The sequence below is a fragment of the Pyxicephalus adspersus genome, chromosome 11 (assembly GCF_032062135.1).
Source record: "Pyxicephalus adspersus chromosome 11, UCB_Pads_2.0, whole genome shotgun sequence".
NCBI lineage: Eukaryota > Metazoa > Chordata > Amphibia > Anura > Pyxicephalidae > Pyxicephalus > Pyxicephalus adspersus.
Window position 1 is genome coordinate 56,701,924 of NC_092868.1, and position 19,961 is coordinate 56,721,884.

General features: G+C 39.1%; 2 protein-coding genes across 2 annotated transcripts; one reads left to right on the forward strand and one right to left on the reverse strand.

Moving 5' to 3' along the window:
• Nucleotides 1–1,882: 1,882 nt before the first annotated feature.
• On the reverse strand, nucleotides 1,883–15,762 carry LOC140341305 (indolethylamine N-methyltransferase-like). The gene is made up of 3 exons (XM_072426953.1): nucleotides 15,624–15,762; nucleotides 4,069–4,276; nucleotides 1,883–2,318 (listed from the first exon to the last, which is right to left on the reverse strand). The coding sequence occupies exons 1-3, from the start codon at nucleotides 15,661–15,663 to the stop codon at nucleotides 1,889–1,891; spliced, it is 678 nt and encodes a 225-aa protein (XP_072283054.1). The 5' UTR covers nucleotides 15,664–15,762; the 3' UTR covers nucleotides 1,883–1,888.
• A 273-nt stretch (nucleotides 15,763–16,035) lies between these two features.
• LOC140341081 (indolethylamine N-methyltransferase-like) lies at nucleotides 16,036–19,375 on the forward strand. The gene is made up of 3 exons (XM_072426618.1): nucleotides 16,036–16,223; nucleotides 16,772–16,979; nucleotides 18,755–19,375. Exons 1-3 carry the CDS (start codon nucleotides 16,067–16,069, stop codon nucleotides 19,170–19,172), a joined length of 783 nt encoding a protein of 260 aa, XP_072282719.1. The 5' UTR covers nucleotides 16,036–16,066; the 3' UTR covers nucleotides 19,173–19,375.
• Nucleotides 19,376–19,961: the final 586 nt, after the last annotated feature.

Genomic DNA, 19,961 nt, shown 5'->3' on the forward strand with positions numbered 1-19,961 from the left:
AGGTACCTCCTGCAACATCAATGTACTAAGAGTGCTTCTGAAATTAGATTTACCCATAACAAAACTATTTGTGAAATTTACAGTTTAAACTTAGTTTTCCTTTGTTCGAATTGTTGGGTCCAGGAAAACCAGGAAGATAGGGATACAGACAATGAGTCACTGTACTGTCTTTAATTTCCAGAAAAGGAGACCTATGTACATGATTTCCACCAAAAACCAAGGTTTTCATGGAGTCTGCATGCTTCCAGATCCATGTGTTTTAATGGCAGTAATTGATTCCGATCAGGGAATGTTTGAGGGAATGTCAAATTCCATGCTTTATCAATAAAACCCTAAGATGAATTTATATTGCTTCCTTAGCATAGTTGGTCCTATTACTAGAACCCCTGATGAAATATGAACTGAACTTTATATGATATGTATCAGTGGTTCTGATAATTGGACTCTGCAGACTAATAGATGACTTAGAAGAGGACATTAATTATACTCCATGACCACCTCTACTAAAAACCATATTTCATATTTTAATGTGTAGATATCCATTACTGATTATTGCTAGCTGACTAACAAACATTTATTTTTTGTATGACTTCTGTTCATTCCTGGGCCTGTTTGGATAAATGAACCTAAGGCTTGGAGTATTATTCTTCACTGAACTAATTTACCTAATGTAAGTAAATGAAATCAAAATAATATCAAATATTGTTTAGGATTAAAAAAAAGCATGTTGAGATGTATGAGGGTAATAAATGGATGTTGGTTTCAATATAAAGGACCCCCCAGATATCACTGTGAGAACTAAGGTGAAGAACCCAGAGTCCTTCTGCTGCTTTGGAGATGTCTTCTACCAGAAAATTCTATCACATCCATGACTATAACTCAGGAGGAATTCCGGAGACTTATTTTTCTGATGAATGCAAAATGCTGTTTGAGGATAATACCGTGCTGTGAAATTTCCAGTAGAAGGTACGAATAAGGTTTTATAGTCAGTATAAGGACCTGGATGGGTCCTGGAGAGATTGATAACCCAACTAGCTTCATATAAGATCTTGAGAACTTTCCATTTTTCCCTTTTCCTTTGCAGTGACCAGTCCAGAGGTCACATTTTTCCAATATGGTAAATATTTCCTATTGCAGATATTGTAGCAGGAGAATTAGGGCTGTTCCTGCAACAAGGACCCTTTACTCTGCTGAACTCTGGATATTGTAGCTTTTTCCTGCAAATTCCTAGCAAATTCATACATATATACATCCACTTCTCTGATATTCCTGGTATTAAGTCCTCAACCTACTACAACTTTTAAATAGCGTTTTCCACATACCCCCTGAGGAAGCCGACAGGTGAAACGCATCGGGCTACAAGATGTTACCATACTCGTGACTTGTATTTAGGGATACTTTGTTGAGCTTTGTCTAGTCACACTTCCTACTAAGCTACGAATGGGAATGACCAAGCAGGTGTTGCAGTTGTTTCTGCTGGCGGATGAGACTAAACTATATATGTGAATGTTACACGACGACAGCTGCTAATAAACCCTGTTGTTTTTTTAACACCCTATTTCATGTTCCAATAGGTTTCTGTGATGAAACTTCCCCTTTTATTCTCCTTTCTTCTGTCTGTTGCTCAGCTGGACCATGCCTTTAGGTCTTTCTTCATCAGGCATTTTGTCATTTCCTAAATGCCCCACTGCTACCACCGTAGAGTTTAATGTGGAAATGGGATACCTGTTTCAGAAAAACATAGACATCATAGTACCATTGTCTACCTCTTTCCCCACTACCATAAAATGTTTCAAAAGTTTAAAGGAAAATGCAAAATGTATTACATGGTTCAAGTTTTGTTTATTTTGATTCACAATCATCAAATGAGATCTCTGAGCTTTGGTTTTCAGACTTCTTTAACTTTTCGGGCGAGGATATAGCACACATGGCTATAGTTGACAATGTCGTTGGGTTCCACAGCTTTTGTCAGAGTTGACTTTTCAATGATGAAGCCGGCGTTGATCACCACCTCTTGTACGTCTTCCTCTACCAAAGTCAGGCAGAAGTAGCGGTGGGAGCCAACCTTGTAGAAGGTCATGTTCAACACCATGAACAGCAACAGCTGGCCTCCAATTTTCAGTGTGGACGTGAAACTTTTTAGGTTTCTCAAGAAGTCGTCCTTGGTTTTACTGACAACATTTAATATATATAGACTGATGACACAATCCACCTGCGGCACAAGTTTGGAACTCAGGCTATTGGTTTCATGGTTGTCCCACTTATACACTCCTTTAATGACTTTTCTCAGTTGGTCTTCCTTCTCCTTCCATTCTTGTCTGGAACAAGAAACCATGTTTGATTATTTCCATTATCACATCTGATTCTGGTACAAATCTCAATGCTACTACTACAGAAAATAATATTTGTATTTCTATGATTATTTCTACTATTATAATCAAATATCCTACTACCACTGGAAGCAATTCTTCCACTAATACCTTACACACTAATAGGGAAAGGTGGAAATAGGAATGCTTTCTTTCTTCTTTCTTCAGACAATAAAATAAATACTTTTTATTATTAAATACTTCTAACGTGATAACAATATATTAAAGCCTGTACCTAAGGAATGGTTAAAGCACGGAGGTAGAAGGGTAGAGGGGAAAAAGGAGTGAAATAGGGGAGGAAATAGGAAGGAGACCATTTTAGTTAGAAGAATCAGGACAGCTTATCTCCCTCCATGGGGGTTTATTATATATCCGGTTTGGGGTCCATGGAGGAACTATGGAAGTAACTGTCGCAGTGGTGGGAAGACCACTGGATTAGAGATGGGCAATGTTTTTTGGAAATTCAGTTTTGGTATGGGAATTATTGATGTGAATGTTTTAAATATACAAATATTGTGTTTAATAAACAGCTGATAATGCCAATTTTTTTAAAAAACAATTGGGTGGGGTTTTTTCTCTGGGATAAGGGGGTGAAAGAAGAAAAAGGTGAGAAAAGGTTGAATGGGGGAAGTAACATCAGCCCTGCCAGGTCATGGTTCACCTTATACTGTAGATATTATGATAGTTTATTTTCGTGCTACAGTTTCCTGTATTACTATTAGTAATGATCCCACTTTGTAAACCAGCAATACTACCATTAGGAGTGGAAGAAAATGCTATCTACATGACTTAGATAAAAGATTAATACAGATAGTCCCCAGGGTATATACGAGATAGGGACTGTAGGTTTGTTCTTAAGTTGAATTTGAATGTAAGTCAGAACAGGTATAATATTTTAATAAATGCAATTAGGACAGATGTTTGTCTCAACATAATATTAGGCAACATGGAGTCAGTTACTGTATAAAATCCTCACTGTAAGTTAATCACAAACAAGGCAAAAAAAAAAATTGCAGAGTTTGTCTTGGTCATTAAAGAGTTACAAAAGCTTGCAGAACAGCTAAAGGTTTAATCTGCAAGTCATGCAAACTGCTCCCCCCTCCCATAAAGCCTCCATCCTGCACACAAGCGAGCAGGGGAGCCCGTTTGAATCTAGGAGTTGTCCCTATGTTGGATGTCCTTAACTCGGGGACTACCTGTATACGGAAAGCAGACAACAAATCTCATTGTCTATTAAGACGATGCAGACCCTAAAAGAACCATCAAAGGATTACTGAGCAGAGACAATGAGTGATCGTCCGGGTGGAGTGGAGGCCTGAGGATCATTAACACGTTGGTCAGTTTTACCTCCCAGGCTTGTGTGGTTTTGAGAAAGAAAATGTCCACATGTTAGGTATAGAGCTAGACCCCTTTGTTCTCCCATCCCTTTCCTATGTCCCTTTTCCTTGTACTCTTTTCCAGGAACTGGTTCAATAGTTTTTATTAAAACTAAGACACCCCAAAGAGAGCATAATAATAATAGATCAAAGTTTGGAGGTAGATTCACCCTCATTGAAGGTGTAGGGGCAAGGAATGGAACCATAATGTGGTGCCTACAAAACACCCAAAAGGAATACATAGAAGAAAAAGAGACAGTGAGAGTGCCTTGGTGGCCAAATGTTTCCCTTCTCTGATTTTATCTAAATGTAAAGCCTCGTACCTGTTACTCTCCAGATGGCAGACTCGTTTGGAGGTATACGACCAATCTGTGGCTCCTTTGTCATTCTCCAGCCATTGTTTGAAATGTTTGAAGCTGGCATTAGTCAGCTGCACCACATGGATCTCCTTACAAATATTGCTGATTGAAAACAGTTGGTATATTACAGACCCAATGCTGATATCAAGTATCTTTTCTCCTTTTAGCTGCCCTGTTGGGGAAACAGAATGCAAACCAGGATTATTTCAACTAAAGTTGATTTTTTTACTCCAACAAATTCCAGATTCGCAGCCACTTTATAGGCTGCCCCTGGAACCATGGATGGTTGGCAATCCCGAATGCTAAGCATTTGGCCATTGCACTTCCTAGCAAAGTTTACCTAAATATTACCTGTAGAGACCAACTCATGGCTGATCCTTATAGGGAAGCCCATGTTTTCCTCAATTATATCTATCTTCCCATGGGAAAAATGAGTATTGACAAACTCCTTGGCATCCAAATCTTCATCATGATAATGCTTGTGTGTGGTTCCAGACATCTTTATCACCGAAGGTTCCCCGTGCAGGTGTCCTACTGCCTCCAACATTCTGCTCTATTTATATAACTGTGACATGAATAGGTCTCAGTTTAATGTCAGTGTCATGCTACTTCTATCAACATTGCAATATTTGAAAATTAAGAAAAAGAAAAAACATTTACGTTAGCAGGGCCAACCTTGTGATATTTATATAATTGTAGAATGAGTCCTCCAGCATGAAAAATGGAATCCTGTTTGGCCCACTTCCAGTCATTGCCAATGAAGTTGAATTACCTAAAAAGAAGACCCATGTGAGTTTGCTAGAAGTTATTCCAATCATGTATTTATTTTCTGCACATGGTCTAAAATAAATCTTTAATGTCTTACTGGCATTTTGCAAATTCTGGGAAGTGAAATATTTTCTATATGGAAATATTTGTTTTTCTCATGTAACTCATTATTAATGTATGAGATTCTTAGCTGGGATGAGTAGATTTGGACCAACATTCCAACATACATGGCTGGGATATTGTTGGATGAGTTCACCTGTGTGACGTGTTCTACATGCAATATGTAACAAACTTACTGAACCTGTTACCTTCTTTATTTTATATTTTCAGAGATATCACAAAAGTTGTCATGACATTTGTAATTGATAGACATCAGTCTTGTTGGGGACTAGGGATGAGCGAGCGAGATTTTTTAACTCGATCTCGCTGCGAATTCAGCCGTTCACACTTACTGAAATTGTAAGTGAGAACGGCCGGTCTAAAGTCGCCGATACAGATCTAATTTTCCTTAAAAAGAAAGAAAATATTTTCTAAAAAAAAGTAAAAAAGTCCCACGGGCTGTGCTGATCAATGAATGCAGCCACAGCTCAGTGTGCGATCCTGGCACTAGAGGTTAAATCGGGACAAGTCTCCCCATTTAAAACCTCTAGTGTTCTCTGATTGGCTGAGGAAAGGAAAATCCTAATAACTCTCAACCTCACTGACAGGAGGATTCCCAGGGCTGCATTCATTCATGCAGCCCTGGGAATCCTCCTGTAATGATTTCCTGGAACTTCCGATGGGTTCGGAAGTTCAAGGAAATGTTTTGCGAGAATGCCAGTGTCATTCTCGCTCATCCCTTTTGGGAATTACCTTTACAAGTCTGCATGAATACACTCCTAATAATTCATAATTTTATGTTACAACGGAATCATTTTTCATATAAACTTCAAAAATGTCCTTTAGCTCAATTGGTAACTATGCCTAGATTATTATGAAGTTATTACTGCTGTATATATTATTATTATTATTATTAGTAGCAACTTCTTCATTCTTCATTTATCCAAATTCATAACAAGGGTGGCATGGTGGCTCAGATAGAACTCTGGCCTTTGCGGCGCTAGGTTCCTGGTTTGAATCTCTGCCATGACTCTATCCACATGTTTTTGTGGGTTTCTTTCCACATCCCAAAAACTTGCAGTTACAATAATTGGGTTCCCCCTAAATTGCCCTTGGACTGTAATAATAACATGGTAGAGACATTAGATTGTGAGCCCCTCTGGGGCAGTTAGTGACATGACTATGGACGTTGTACATTGCTCTGTAATATGTTAGTCTTATATAAATAATGTACGATAATAATAAAATCCAGTGACTGTAGGTAGTTCTGTTCCTGATTATTTCCTGCCAGTCTTAAAAGCATGTCGGTCACTACAATAGTGCATATAAAGGTTATAATGTGCCTCGTCTGTGTTTTTAGAATATGACAGAAGATTCCTAATAGTGAGTAATGTAATGTGTGTTAACGTATGTGGGGGTCTATGTAGGAAATCAGAGACTAATTTGATTGTAACACTTGCTGTATTATAAATTCACAGAATGCTACTGAGGCCCAATGCATTGTGTATTAATATTATTATTAATAAACAGGATTTATATAGCGCCAACATATTGCACAGCGCTGTACATTAAATAGGGGTATCTTACTGCAGTGACCATAATCACACAATAATTCTATTGGTTGCTACAGTATTGCTTGGTCTTTCTCTGTGATATGATGACGTACAATCCTGTTGTCTGGAATAATCCTTGTTCAGTTTTCCTATTATGTATTCAAAAGCATTTTAATAAAGAGATCATACTTGTCAAACTACCTAATTGTGGGCTGTTTGTGTGAATGTCTTGCATGTATTGGCCTTAATGTATGTATTGGATCTTGTTGAAACTCTTACTGTAAGTCTATCAAACTGGATGGGTCTGACTAAAAATATTATTTCTGCAGTCTCCAAGGACATTCAATACTCCTTGTAATCCTCACTTATAGATAGAAAGGTATATAAGTTATTTGAATTAGAGAGAAGGAGTGTGGAATTTTTTGGTAATACAAGCAGTGTTTATCAGGTACAAAATGTTACTATTTTCCATTGAAAAGGAAGCTTGAATGTTGAAGATATGTGTTCCCATATTACATTGGAAGTCCCATCACCAGACGTATGACCTAAGTTTTTATTAATATCAGCAAAAGTCTACAAACCAGACAATTTTATGAAGAGGGCTCTTCTTGAAAAAAACAGAGCTTTAGCTTTTCTGGTTTAACTTTGTTTTTGCTGGGGTGGGGTGGGGCAGAGAAGGAAGAGAGGGTGGTAGGTTTGAAGGAGTGGTAGGAATTTATGCCAGGTGCATTGGGATTAGTTGGTAGCAGAGGTAGAGGTGTTCCTGTATACCTCTGCTGACAGATAAGACCAGGCTGATATGGTTGCTAGAAGATGGCAGCTGCACTTGGACCCTGCTGGGTTTTTTGACACCCTTCTCCTTGTTTTACAAGGTTGCTCTGGTGCAGCTTCCTCTTCTTCCTCCCCCTTGTCTGTGGCTCATCTACTCCATGCTTTCAACATATTCTGCTTAAGGCATGTTATCCCCTACCATCTCTTCCTCCTTTGGAATGGACTCACAGTAGGTGCTGGGAGTTAGCGCCTCTCTTTCTTTTCAGACTTGGCCAGAGGAGGACTGACCAGTACAAAGTTCTCCTTACAAATATTGCTGACAATAGTTGCTGACAATAGTTGGTATATTATAGACCCAATGCTATCAAGTATTTTTTCTGATTTTTTCTGCCCTGTTGGGGTAAGCAAAGCAGAAATTCACAGTTATTTTACAGATTATCCTCGGAGCCATGGATGGTTGGCAGTCCCGAATTCTCAGGATTTGGTAATAGCGGCAAAGCTTAACAAGACTCTGGGTGTTGGTATTTAATGTTACCTGTAGAGCCCAACTCATGGATGACCCTTGTAGGGAAGCCCACGGTATGTTCTATTATACTTATATTCCCATTGGAAAAATGAGTATTGACAAACTCCTTGGCATCCAAATCTTAATCATTATAATGCTTGTGTGTGGTTCCAGACATTTTTGCACCGAAGGTTCCCTGTGCAGAAGTCTTACTGCCTCCAACATTCTGCTCTATTTATATATCTGTGACATGAATAGGTCTCAGTTTAATGTCAGTGTCATTGTACTTTTATCGATATTGTAATATTTGAGAATTAAGATTTAACAATAAAGTTAGCAGGGCTAACCTTGTGATACTTATACATATGTAGAATAAGTCCTCCAGCATGAGACATGGAATCTTGTCTGGCCCTCTTCCAGTCATTGCCAATGAAGTTGAATTAACTAAAAAGAAGACCCATGTGAGTTTGTTAGAGGTTATCCCAATCATGTATTTATTTTCTGCACATGGTCTAAAATAAATGTGAATTTTTTTTCTGGCATTATGCTAATTCTGGGAAGTGAAATAGTTTCTTGATGTGATGATTTGTTTTTCCCATACAACTCATCAATAAATGACACATTTTGTCATGATGCTCTCAACTGGGATGAGTAGATTAGGACCAACATCTAACTCACATGGCTGGGAATTTGTGTGATGAGTTCACCTGTGTTCTACATGTAATATGTAACAAAATTACTGAACCTGTTACCTTTTTTTCCTATTTTTTAGGAGATATGACAAAAGTTGTCATGACATTTGCAATTGATAGACATCAGTCTTGTTGGATGCAGAAAGGCATTTCAGAAAAATACTGTATTTTTTTCCGGAGCGTCTTATACGGCGAAAAATACGGTAAGTCATTGTAATTTTCTCAATTTAATTTTCCTTGTGTGGCTTTGTTTCCATGCAGGGTCTTTCTGGAGGTCCATTGTTGCCACGTTGATGTTTGCACTCCCAGCTAGGAAACTAATTTAGATTCACAAATGACCCGAATCCAAGGTACTTCCCTGCTCGTTCAAGGGCATTGAATGATAAGGGCCCCGTTCTATGAACTCTCCTTAGATAGAGTTGTGGATTTTTATATCATGCTTATATATGGCACTAATATTGCTCAGTGCTTTACAGAGTCCATAGTCATGTAACTAACTGTCCCTTAGTGGAGTTAACAATATAAGATCCCTACCATAGTGTAGGGCCAATATGGGTAAAGCCAACGAACCTTCTGACATGTTTTTGGGTTGTAGGAAGAAACTCATAACCGTTATGGGAGTAACATACAAAATCAATGCATGGCCAAGATTCAAACCTGGGACACTACAGCTAAAATGAGAGTAATAGTCAGTTAAACTTTATAGTAAATTCCCGGGATTTCTTATGAATCTAACATAAATTTTCTTAAAGGACAACTTTTTCCCTCTATTCTCTATGCAGTGACCACCAATATAATGTGACAGCAGCATCAACGTCTAAGCTCACATAACAAAGAGAACAGTGATTATGTGCTCAAAACAGCTTAAGATTTGCAAACAAAAGATGTGCAATAGTTGTCCTTGTGAGAGGGCTCAGCTATATGTTTTATCCACAAAACTGTTCTTGAGGTCACGTATACATTATGGCTCCGTCCATACCCCCCAGCTCATATCTGAGATAAGAAAGAGAGAGCACTGATTAGAAGAAAGTATGTAAGCATAGGTCAGACTCCTGACATTTCCGCTTTATGTGGACCATGAGGAACGAATAACCCAAAATAATTGTTTAAACTCATAGGTGCAAAGCAAAACAGGCAAAAATCTAGAAGCTGGATGAAATATTTAGTGATGGATTTATGTTTGGTATTTAGGTAACACAATTTTATAGAGGTATATAAATCACTCCAAAAAGAGGGATAGATGAGAGCTAAAGAAGAACAGAGAGTTTGTGTCATGGTCTAGATTCAGGCTCAGAGTCCAGTAGCTGGAACAGCAAGCAAGCTCACCGTGAAGGCAGGCCTGGTTTGGTTTACACAGTAGCAATATAATACAAGAAGCCTAATCAGAAGAGTAGTCAGTAAAATCGCGGCCAAATATTGGTACACAGGTAGTCAGCAAGCAGGATCAGGAGTATAAATGCAAGATATTGGCAGGAGCACAAAAATCGGGCACAGAGGAAGTTCCACACAACCATTTTAAGGGAAGTAGCTGGGAGGAGCACAGGAGTTCAGAGTTCATCAAAGAACAGAACCAGGCAAGGTTTAACTAAGTGATCAGGTACAGAGCTGTTCAGCATTTCAGGTGGCTCAGTGCAATGGTCCATTGCCAGCCACCCCAGGTTCAATTCCTGACAGTACCCCCCTCCTTTCAGGATGACCCCTGGACATCTCAGGGCCTGGTTTGTGAGGGAATTTGCTTAGTAGCATGAAATTTTTTTCAGGTTCCCAAGAAAAATTTTCTGGTCCATATCCTCTCCATTGAACCATATATTGCAGTTTGTTCTTGACTATCCTGGAGTCAAGAATCTTTTCAACAATAAATTCTTCTTCCCCTTGTTCCTGCACAGGGGGAGGAGGTGGAAGGACTCTGCCAGGAAAAAGTGTTTTCCTTGAATGGTTTGAGCAATGAAACATAAAAGACAGGGTAAATCTTCATACATACAGGAAGTTTTAGGTGACTGGATTGATTTCAGCTGAGATTTGGAAGGGTCCCAGATATTTTGGCCCGAATTTGAAATATGGAACATGTGTCTTTAAATTTTTGGTATAACCAAACCTTCTCTCCTATATGAAATGTAAGAATTTCTCTGTGATGTCTATCAGCAGTCCTTTTGTAATTTTCCTGAGCTTCCTTCAGTGTCTCAATTATTTTCTTTTGATTCTCCTGTATGGCTGCTAGTCTATTAGTTATGTCAGGAATCAGAATGTCAATAGGAAGATAAACACTGGATGATACCCCTTGTTGACATAAAAGAGACTTAGAGAGGTAGAGCTGTGCTTTGCGTTATTATAGGCAAATTCTGCCGTGGGAAGATAGTCAATCCAGACATCCTGAAGATAGCTGACTAAACATCGAAGGTATTGCTCCAAGGTCTGATTTGTTCTCTCAGTCTGACTGTTAGATTGGGGATGAAAGGCAGAAGATAAATTGACTGTTATGCCCAAATCTGTGCAAAAACTCTTTCAAAATTTTGAAGTAAATTGTACCCCCCTATCTGACACAACATTATCCGGGATCCCATGAAGTCTGAAAATTTCTTGAATAATTAATTCAGCCATCTGTTGAACGGTGGGTACACCCCTAGTGGGGACAAAATGAACCATTTTAGTAACGCGATCAACGACAACCAAAAACTTTAGGACTTCCAACCTCGCGGATAAAGGGACGTAGAGGCGCTGACCTTGAGCCCAAAAACCATCTTTAAAGGTAAGATTAATATCTCTAGGTGGGTGATTAAGGAGTGGATTATTTTCATAGCCTTCTTTCAGAAGATTCAGAAAGGTCTTGGAGTTGGTGGCCCCTAAAAAATTCTTTGGAGGCAGGACAGTACACTCAGGGTGACTTTCTTGAGGAGGTTCAGGAAGGGTTCTTGACAGTGCATCTGCCTTACTATTGCTGGATCCTGGTCAATTTGAGATAATGAAATTATATCGGGAGAAAAACAGGGCCCAACGTGATTGTTTAGAAGTTAGTCTTTTGGCAGAACGGATAAATTCTAGGTTTTTGTGATCAGTGAGAACTGTCACAGGATGATTAGCTCCTTCCAGGAGATGTCTTAATTCAGAAAAAGCTTCTTTAATAGCCAGCAATTCCTTAGACCAAATGTCAAAATTTCTTTCAGCAGTTACCTAATTGCTGAGAAAGGATAGCTCCTATAGCAGTATCTGAGGAATTGTCACAATACCTGTCGGTTCCCACAGCGGGCCCTGCTAAACCGTCCTGCTGCATCCCGTGCCTGTGTACCCTGCCGAGCTACCAAACACAGCACTCACTCTTTGTCTCTGGCTGACAGAACATGCAGGACTTCCCGTTCTGCTCACACTGACACAGCACAGGGAGGAAGAGCTCCTTAAAGAGGCAGAGGCAATTTAGTCCCAGCAGTAATGGAGGCTGGAGCTGTGACTTTGCACCAGCTACCTTGATACTCGTGATTTCTGACCTGACCTGTGCCTGGAACCTGACTCTGCCTGTCTGCCGCCTGCCCTGCCCTGTGCCTAGAACCTGACTGCATCTACCTGCTACCTGTCTCTACACTGGGGCCGCTCCAGGCTTCCTCCTCAGGTAGGGTGACTCCAAGGGTCACGACCTGTTGACCACTGGCAGCAAAGAGGCCAGTAGCCTTTTGGCTACTGTCCCTTCACCCCCTGCAGGGTGCCCTGGTTAAGACCTGGTGTCACTTGAGACCATGTGCCTTGAGTGATCCTGTGCTACCTACCTGAGAAGATCCTGACAGGCATCCACCTCCACAATGAAAGGTAGCCCCAAAATGGGGTGAGCTAATAGGGGAGCAGGGGTAAAAAGATACTTGAGTTTGTAGAAGGCAGCCTGTGCCTCCGGAGGCCAAAAAAAGTTTTTACCTTTCTTGTTTAGTTGAGTGATTGGTGTGATTACTTTTGAAAAGTTCCTTATAAATTTTCAGTAGAAGTTAGCAAAACCAATAAACCTTTGGGTCTCCTTAGTGTTTGTGAGAGCCGGCCATTCCAAAACATCTTTGATTTTACTAGGATCCATTCTTAACCCTGCTGGAGAAATAATGTATCCCAGAAAATGGATATGTGTCCTTTCAAATTCACATTTTTCCTATTTGATATAAAGTTGATTCTTCTTCAATCGTTCGAAGATGATGCAAACATGTTTGCAATGTTCCTCCAGGTTGTCTGAAAAGATAAGACTGTAATCCAAATAAGCAATAACAAATTGACCTAAAAGATCTCTCATTACATCATTGATAAGTTGAACGTTCAACAACACTGATATGTTGAAAAGTTGCAGGCACATTGCAAAGGCCAAATGGCATGAGCAAAGATTCGAAATGTCCATATCTGGTTCTGAAGGTAGTTTTCCTTTCGTCTCACTGCCGAATGCGGACAAAAGGGAATATATTTGTGGAGCGGAGACGTTCCAATAGTTTAGAAATGCAAAGGAAGTGGATAACGGTTCTTCACCGTGATGGCATTTAGTTCCCTATAGTCTATGCAGGGATGTAAAGTACCATCCTTCTTTTCTACAAAGAACAGTGCTGCACCTGCAGGGGAAGTAGAGTGTCTGATGAAGCCTTTCTCTAGATTCTCATCCAGGAATTCTTTGAGATATTTTAAATATAGCTCGGATAGGGAAAAAATGCGCCCAAATGGTATCTTTGAACCTGATAGCAGTTCAATGTGACAATTATAGGGGTGATGTAGAGGCAATTGGTCAGCATTCTTCTTATCGCAGACATCTTGAAACTTCATTGGTGAATGGACTAGATAGTAAAGGTGAGCCATCAACGGTTTCCATGTTGATAGGTGCATTTTTGTTTCTCAATCCTATATCAGTGTTCTTAGCAAACTCAATATCCATAAAGTTTCCCCGCCTCCAGAGTCTAGCATAGCTGAACAGGGAATTTCATGGTTTCCCAAGATAGGTTGGATAGAAATGAAAAAGTAGGATGGTTGAGAATAGAATTGTCTCTCCTGGTTGTATCAACTGCAAGACTCATGGAGCAATGGAATTCACTTCTGGTGTCGAGATGTCAGTTGCGAGCAAATGTTCTTTTTAACTTGTTCGGACAGTTAACTGAATAGTGTGCAGAGTGTCCACTGTAAAGGCAAAAAATTCTCAGCTTGCCGTCTCTCCTTCTCCTGAATGGTGATAGATCTTTTTATTGTATCAATCTGCATAGGTTCGGGTGTGTCTAGACCAGAAAAAAGTTTGGGAACATTCTGTGCTTTTTGACCAAATGGAAGGTGCATACCTCCATTACTTCCAATTATCCCCAGTCTCTCCTTCCTTCCTACAGTGAGTCTCTGATCAATGCGGATGCATAGTTGCCTAAATGCATCAAGATCATCTGGAGTTTCCACTCTGGCAAGATAATCCTTAACTAGTTCAGAAAGCCCTCGCTTGAACTGACTTTTCTTAGCGGTTAGATTCCAAGTAGTATCCGCAATCCATACGAAATTCAGCTGTGTACTGAGCGTCTACCCTGTCGCAGTTCCACAGAACCATTTTAAAGGAAGTAGCTGGGAGGAGCACAGGAGTTCAGAGTTTATCCAAGAACAGAATCAGGCAAGGTTTAACTAAGTGATTAGGTACAGGGCTGTCCAGCACTTCAGGTGCCTCAGTGCAATAGTCCACTGCCAGCTACAGCCGAAGCCCCATGTTTGATTCCTGACAGTTTGGTTCCATATGCCAACTGCTAAATACCATCAGGTAGCAATACTATTGGTCTAAACAATCATCAGCCAATGAGAACACTGCCCGCTCTGTACATTACCAACGATCTGGGGCGCAGATAATAAAGTACTTTGTGGGCAATGTTTTTATTGGACAGTGGTTGTTAACGGTGGTGCCGCTCTTACAAGCAACAGCCTACTGGGCTCCCAAGTTCCAAGACCTGCTGCAATGGGTTTTTTTCCTCTTGGGTTTAGCAAATATTTTCATGGAACTCATAAAAAAAAAAAAAAGAACCTTGGTATGTTCACCTAGTACCACTCACTACAAGGTCAGGTCAATTTTTAGAACTTGACACGTTTCAAAATTCTATCACTCCATCCAAAACAAATTGTTTTTCCTAAGTGTGCCACTCTTTGGTTCAGATGCTGTTTGGCTGACATGGTCCAAATGGTCGGTGTTCATTTTATACCAAACACCTTTGAACCCAATGGGGCAGATATTCTGGTGGTTTGTTCTGGTCTTATGAAGGTCACCAAAATGCCACTGAATGTGTCGTTAGTAGATTACCACATAAAAAGGGTCATTCTCATCTGAAAACAGAGAACAACATTTGGCTCATCCTTCTCTCTGAAGCTGTATTGAGAATGGGACAGCTTTGTATACAAGGTAATGTGGGTTCTTTCCTACCTCCACATGTGATAAGCGACTCAGTTGCAGAGACAGAAGCATGAAGCAGAGGCTAGAAATGGAGCCACCATTGCCTTTCCAGGATTGCCTTCCCAATTCTGCTGGATTGTTCTTTAACATCCAGCCTGAAATCCCACAGTTTTTAAGTGGTACCCACCATAAATACCTCTATAGGCAGCCCCTGCCAACTATTTGTGTGTTGCTGCTGATGCTGCACCTCTGCCATATAGCCTAGAGGACCTAAACCCCCCAAACGTGAATTTGTGGTTGATGACATCTCCTCATACAACATGCCTCAAAAGCCATTGGTGTCCTGCAAAACTGGGTGACCAAGAACGTGTCTTCATCTGAGTATGTGCAAGCAGCTGACTATGGATATGTGGTAATGTTGGCAATGGCAGTACATATCCTTAAATATAGTGTCAGCTGGATAGCAAGCCTCAAAGACTACAACTTCCAAATTTGTGCGGCCACGAAGAGTTTAGGGAAATTTTTACCAGTCTTCTCCTCAGTTTTCTATGCTTTGTCCTTCTGATTATATAAAAGGTACACCACAAAGTCTCACAATATCCTTAACTGCAAAGTGCTTTGCAGTTTTTGAATTAGACCAGTAACTGAAACAGCATTTTATAACACATCACCTAGATAAAGTATCCTGTGTACAGTTGTACACTTTCCACAGTGATTTTAGAACAGTGGCAGAAATTATAGTTTGCCAACATTCACTTGGTCTGCATATTATTTACCTGTGCGTCTTTCTACCAATCGGGTCCGTTTCTTGGCCATCTTCACCCTTGTTCCCCAATATAGTAGGTCTCCAAGTCAGGGCCTGTATGAAGATCAATGACTAAATAGTGTCCCAGCAGCCAGGTTGTGACTTGTTACACTGCTCATTAAATTGATACTTTTTGTCCAGAATATTTTGACAGATTTTGTGTTTATTCCTGAAACCATGCAACCTGCAAATATTACATTGGTTAAGAATCAATCAATATTTCTAAACTCACATGATCATCACGGGTTTGTCAGCTGAATCCCTGTGACTGTTCTGTTTAATTACCAGATATGTGATAATATGAGGGTGAGTTGAGTTTTTTTTCCAGGTGAATATAAATGAAGTTCTGACAGTAATACATCTTATTGGAGGGTGAATACTAAACAGCTGAAGTGAGGGTCTGTTTGGTATTGCATGACGATGGATTCCCCAACTCATACATTTTATCACATACATGGAATAGATTCCAGAGATCATTTGGACTTATATTTGTCTAACAAGGAGGACATGATCTTTGGAGATGATTCTTTGAAATTTCCAATAATGAATTTTTACTACCAGTTCAGCAGCGGTATGTACAGTATATATCAGTAGACCTTATATATGAGACATTCTTATATTGAGAAGCCATGGATATCACCTACAGAAGTAACATTTATATATGGCTCTGGTATTGGAGCTGCCTTAACCACCCAGTGAGGATTGGGATCCCCCATAGCTCTATAACATTTATCTCATGTTACATTTATTTTATAGAGATTTATATCACTGATCTACACCTAATAGTATGTAATACTAAAGATAGAGCAAACAGTAAAAACCCAGGGTTGGATTGGTGCTACCATTCTTTTCATAAAGTGTTAAAGAAAGTCCAGTTTTAGACTTCATAACAGTGTAACATAATTTGGGATAGGTTTTGCTCCCCTCTGCTATAGTGAAATAAATATAAGGAAAAATCCTAATATAAATTATGTGAATATGAATCTGATTTAATCCCAACAAATGCTAAGTGCAGACAATTAGATAGCACTGTTAGCAGAGTATGCCTATTGTTTTATGTAACAAAAAGGTTTTTGTACATTGCACCTGATATCCATGACATGTGTGATATTCCTGCAGGTAAAATTAAGGGCAATTTTTTGATTGACATCAGCTTTGGTGGCTTTATCCACCATCTCTATTCTGCCTCCAACTACTTTAAAGACATGGCCATTCTAAAGTTCACTGACAAATGTATCATGGAGATAACCAGATGGCAACATGACCGCACTGGAGCGTATGACTGGAAACATGCATCAACTGCAGCTGCTGAATTTGAAGGAATGAGGTGACTTTTTCCTTAGTATATTTGGTAACACAATTTGGCCTTATTCTTGAGCACTTGTTTAACCATGATATCAAATTTTAAATTTCAGTATACTATAACATTGAAAGGAATATTGATATTTTTAACTATATCCTATTTATAAACATAATGAATGTATAATATTTAATCCCTTCCCAGGAAACCCCCTAGAAACAGATCCCAAATGCAGACTACAGTAACAAATTTCCAGTGCAGACAAGTAACAAACCTCCATGCAGATACCCAGTATAGACCCTCGGTACAGACTGTCCAGTGCAGACTCCAATACAGGCCTAACACCTCAGACCCCCCGAGTACAGATGGTCAGTGCACGCCCTTGGTAAAGACCTCCCAGTGCTGCCCCTCAAAAACCCCATTGATAGTACAAAACCCCATTAATGCAGACCCTAAGTACAGAACCCCTTATGCAGACCCTCAGTGTAAACTCTCAATGCAAAATGTAAAAAATTGAGCTACCTCATGAAATTGTACTAAAAAAGTGGCGGTGTACCATGACATAATTGGCAGCACAGTGTGATAGTTTTATCTTTAAAGGCTGCTTGTTATTTTCTGTTGCCAGTTTCCCGTAATCGATAAACTATTGTAATTATTTCTCCATTTCTGTGATCTCAACAATGCCCTGAGGAAGCCTTACTGGCGAAACGTGTTGGGACATGAGACCCATAATCACGAGTTTCTTTTTATGTCTACAATTAATATTTTTATCAGGATGATTGAACTTTTAATCTGAAAATTAGGCACTATAATGTATAACCCAGGTCCTTAGCATAGAAGATCTTTGTTGTACCTAGATTTAAAGTATGTGTTATTAAACCATAATTGTTTTTGCACTATACTACCAAAAAGCCTGTCTTTTCTTTCCTCTCTTTACTTATATGCATTATGACTACAGGCTTGGCTTTGTATATGTGTAAGAATCTTTAAAAACAAATGACATCCCCAGGGTAAATTAAAATTTTATTACTATTCCTTATCTTATAATGATGCCATAATGATGACATTTTGGGTGTTGTTAGCCAATGTCTCCTACTTGTTCCTACACTTTAAGTTTTCTACACATCCCCATTCCAGAGAAATCTGTGTTAAAAGAAGGGCAGCAGACAGGGTAGCATAGCATTACAATTATAGTTCTTTGAGCTGTCAGGTAGAATTTCTCACCCCAGTGCTCCTTGCCATGTAAGTGGCCCCAGGAGGTCCTCAATTTCCATGTTCAATTTTTAGCTCCTGGGGCCACTTGGTTTTGAATCAGCACCCCCAATGCCTTGGACTGACATTTTGATATGAAGGAACCCTGTGTACCCTAAAAATTTCAGGTCATTTGACCCAACAGTTTTGGTGATATGAAGGTGTGAACGCAGCGAGTTGTTAGGCAGAAGATTATGACAAGCAGCCTTTACAGACACAGCTATCACACTGTGCTGCTGATTATGTCATTACGTACTATGGTAGCATGATTTCACAAGGCAGCTCAGTTTAATAGAAGATTGACCTTGAGCTTGCCATACCTACCTTGCTGGGAGAAGCCTACTGATTACATAGCTCAAAAGCTGACTTAAAAATTACTCTCAGAGGAGTTGGAGCAGCAATACCTTACATTTCTATCTCACCATCGCAATTCTGCATGAATCCTGTAAACATCGGTTATACAGTGTTATTTAAAACACTATATTGTGTTTTTCACTTGCAGCATACTGGAAACTGTAGTGCCTGTTTAATTGTCTATATATATTTTTTAGAGAACAACAAGAGATAGAAATGTGCTTAAAGTCATCCGTCAAGCAAGTTTTAAAATGCGACATTGACCAGGAAAACATAACAGCCCCAGTGGTGCTACCGCTTGCTGACTGTGTCGTTGTTGCATGCATACTGGAGGCAATCAGTAAGACCAAAGATGAATACGTGAGGAACCTGGAAAAGTTCCTAAAGCTACTGAAGCCTGGAGGCCATTTGTTACTTTGGGGTATATTAGATATATCGTACATGGTTGTTGGAAAGAAAAGGGTCCATTTTTTTAAATACGATGAAACCTTTGTGAAAGACGTTCTCCTAAAGCTGGGGTTAGTCATTGATTACTATGCAGTGCAACGGAGACGCAATAAGAGTGATCTCATAGATTATGGCGGTGTCATATTTATCTCAGCACACAGAGAGTAGGTGATTGCAGCCAATATGAGCCCGAGTATGAAATTGCTTGTGAGTAACACTTGAGCTGTACTAACATAGAAAATAATCATTTGTATTATTGTGTGCCTAAATCTACAACCTTCTTGCAATTGTCTTAAAGAATATCAAAATCCTAATAAAAATCAATAGTGAAAAGTAAAAATTGTAAACATTTATATTTAAATCACAAATCCATCTTCTTATAGAAGGCCAACATGTTTTAAGACAATTTACATTGCCCCACTTGGATGAATATTATACTATGCAAAATATGAGATCTGTATATGAAATAAGGAGTCTGCAATAATAACTGACAATAGTATTGATATGTTTAAATTAAAAGTCTAGTAGACATCCCAGTTATGATCATTTTTTTAAAATACATTTTTCTTTATTGAAGGATATAAAATACAAAGTCATAGTAGTAAAAAAAACATAAACATATCAAAGTTACATATATCCACTTTTAAGATTTTAAAAGAAAAAGACACCTATAAGGTGACTACATAAAACAAAACAGTCAAAAAAGAGAAAAGTCAAAAGGAAAAGAAGCCTTCAGGATTGAGAAAAAAAAGAGGGAGAGAAAAGAAAGAGATAGAAAGTACAAAAGCAATATATACCAGTCAATATCTTTTGCAAATAAAATACATTTCCAATGTCGAAAAAGAAAAAAAGAAAGTAATGTCTTAAATACATCCTACCAGATCTAGCTACAAACCTAATCTAGCTTCTTAAGCCAAAGGTAAATATTTATGACTCATTTCTTATGGTTAGACCACA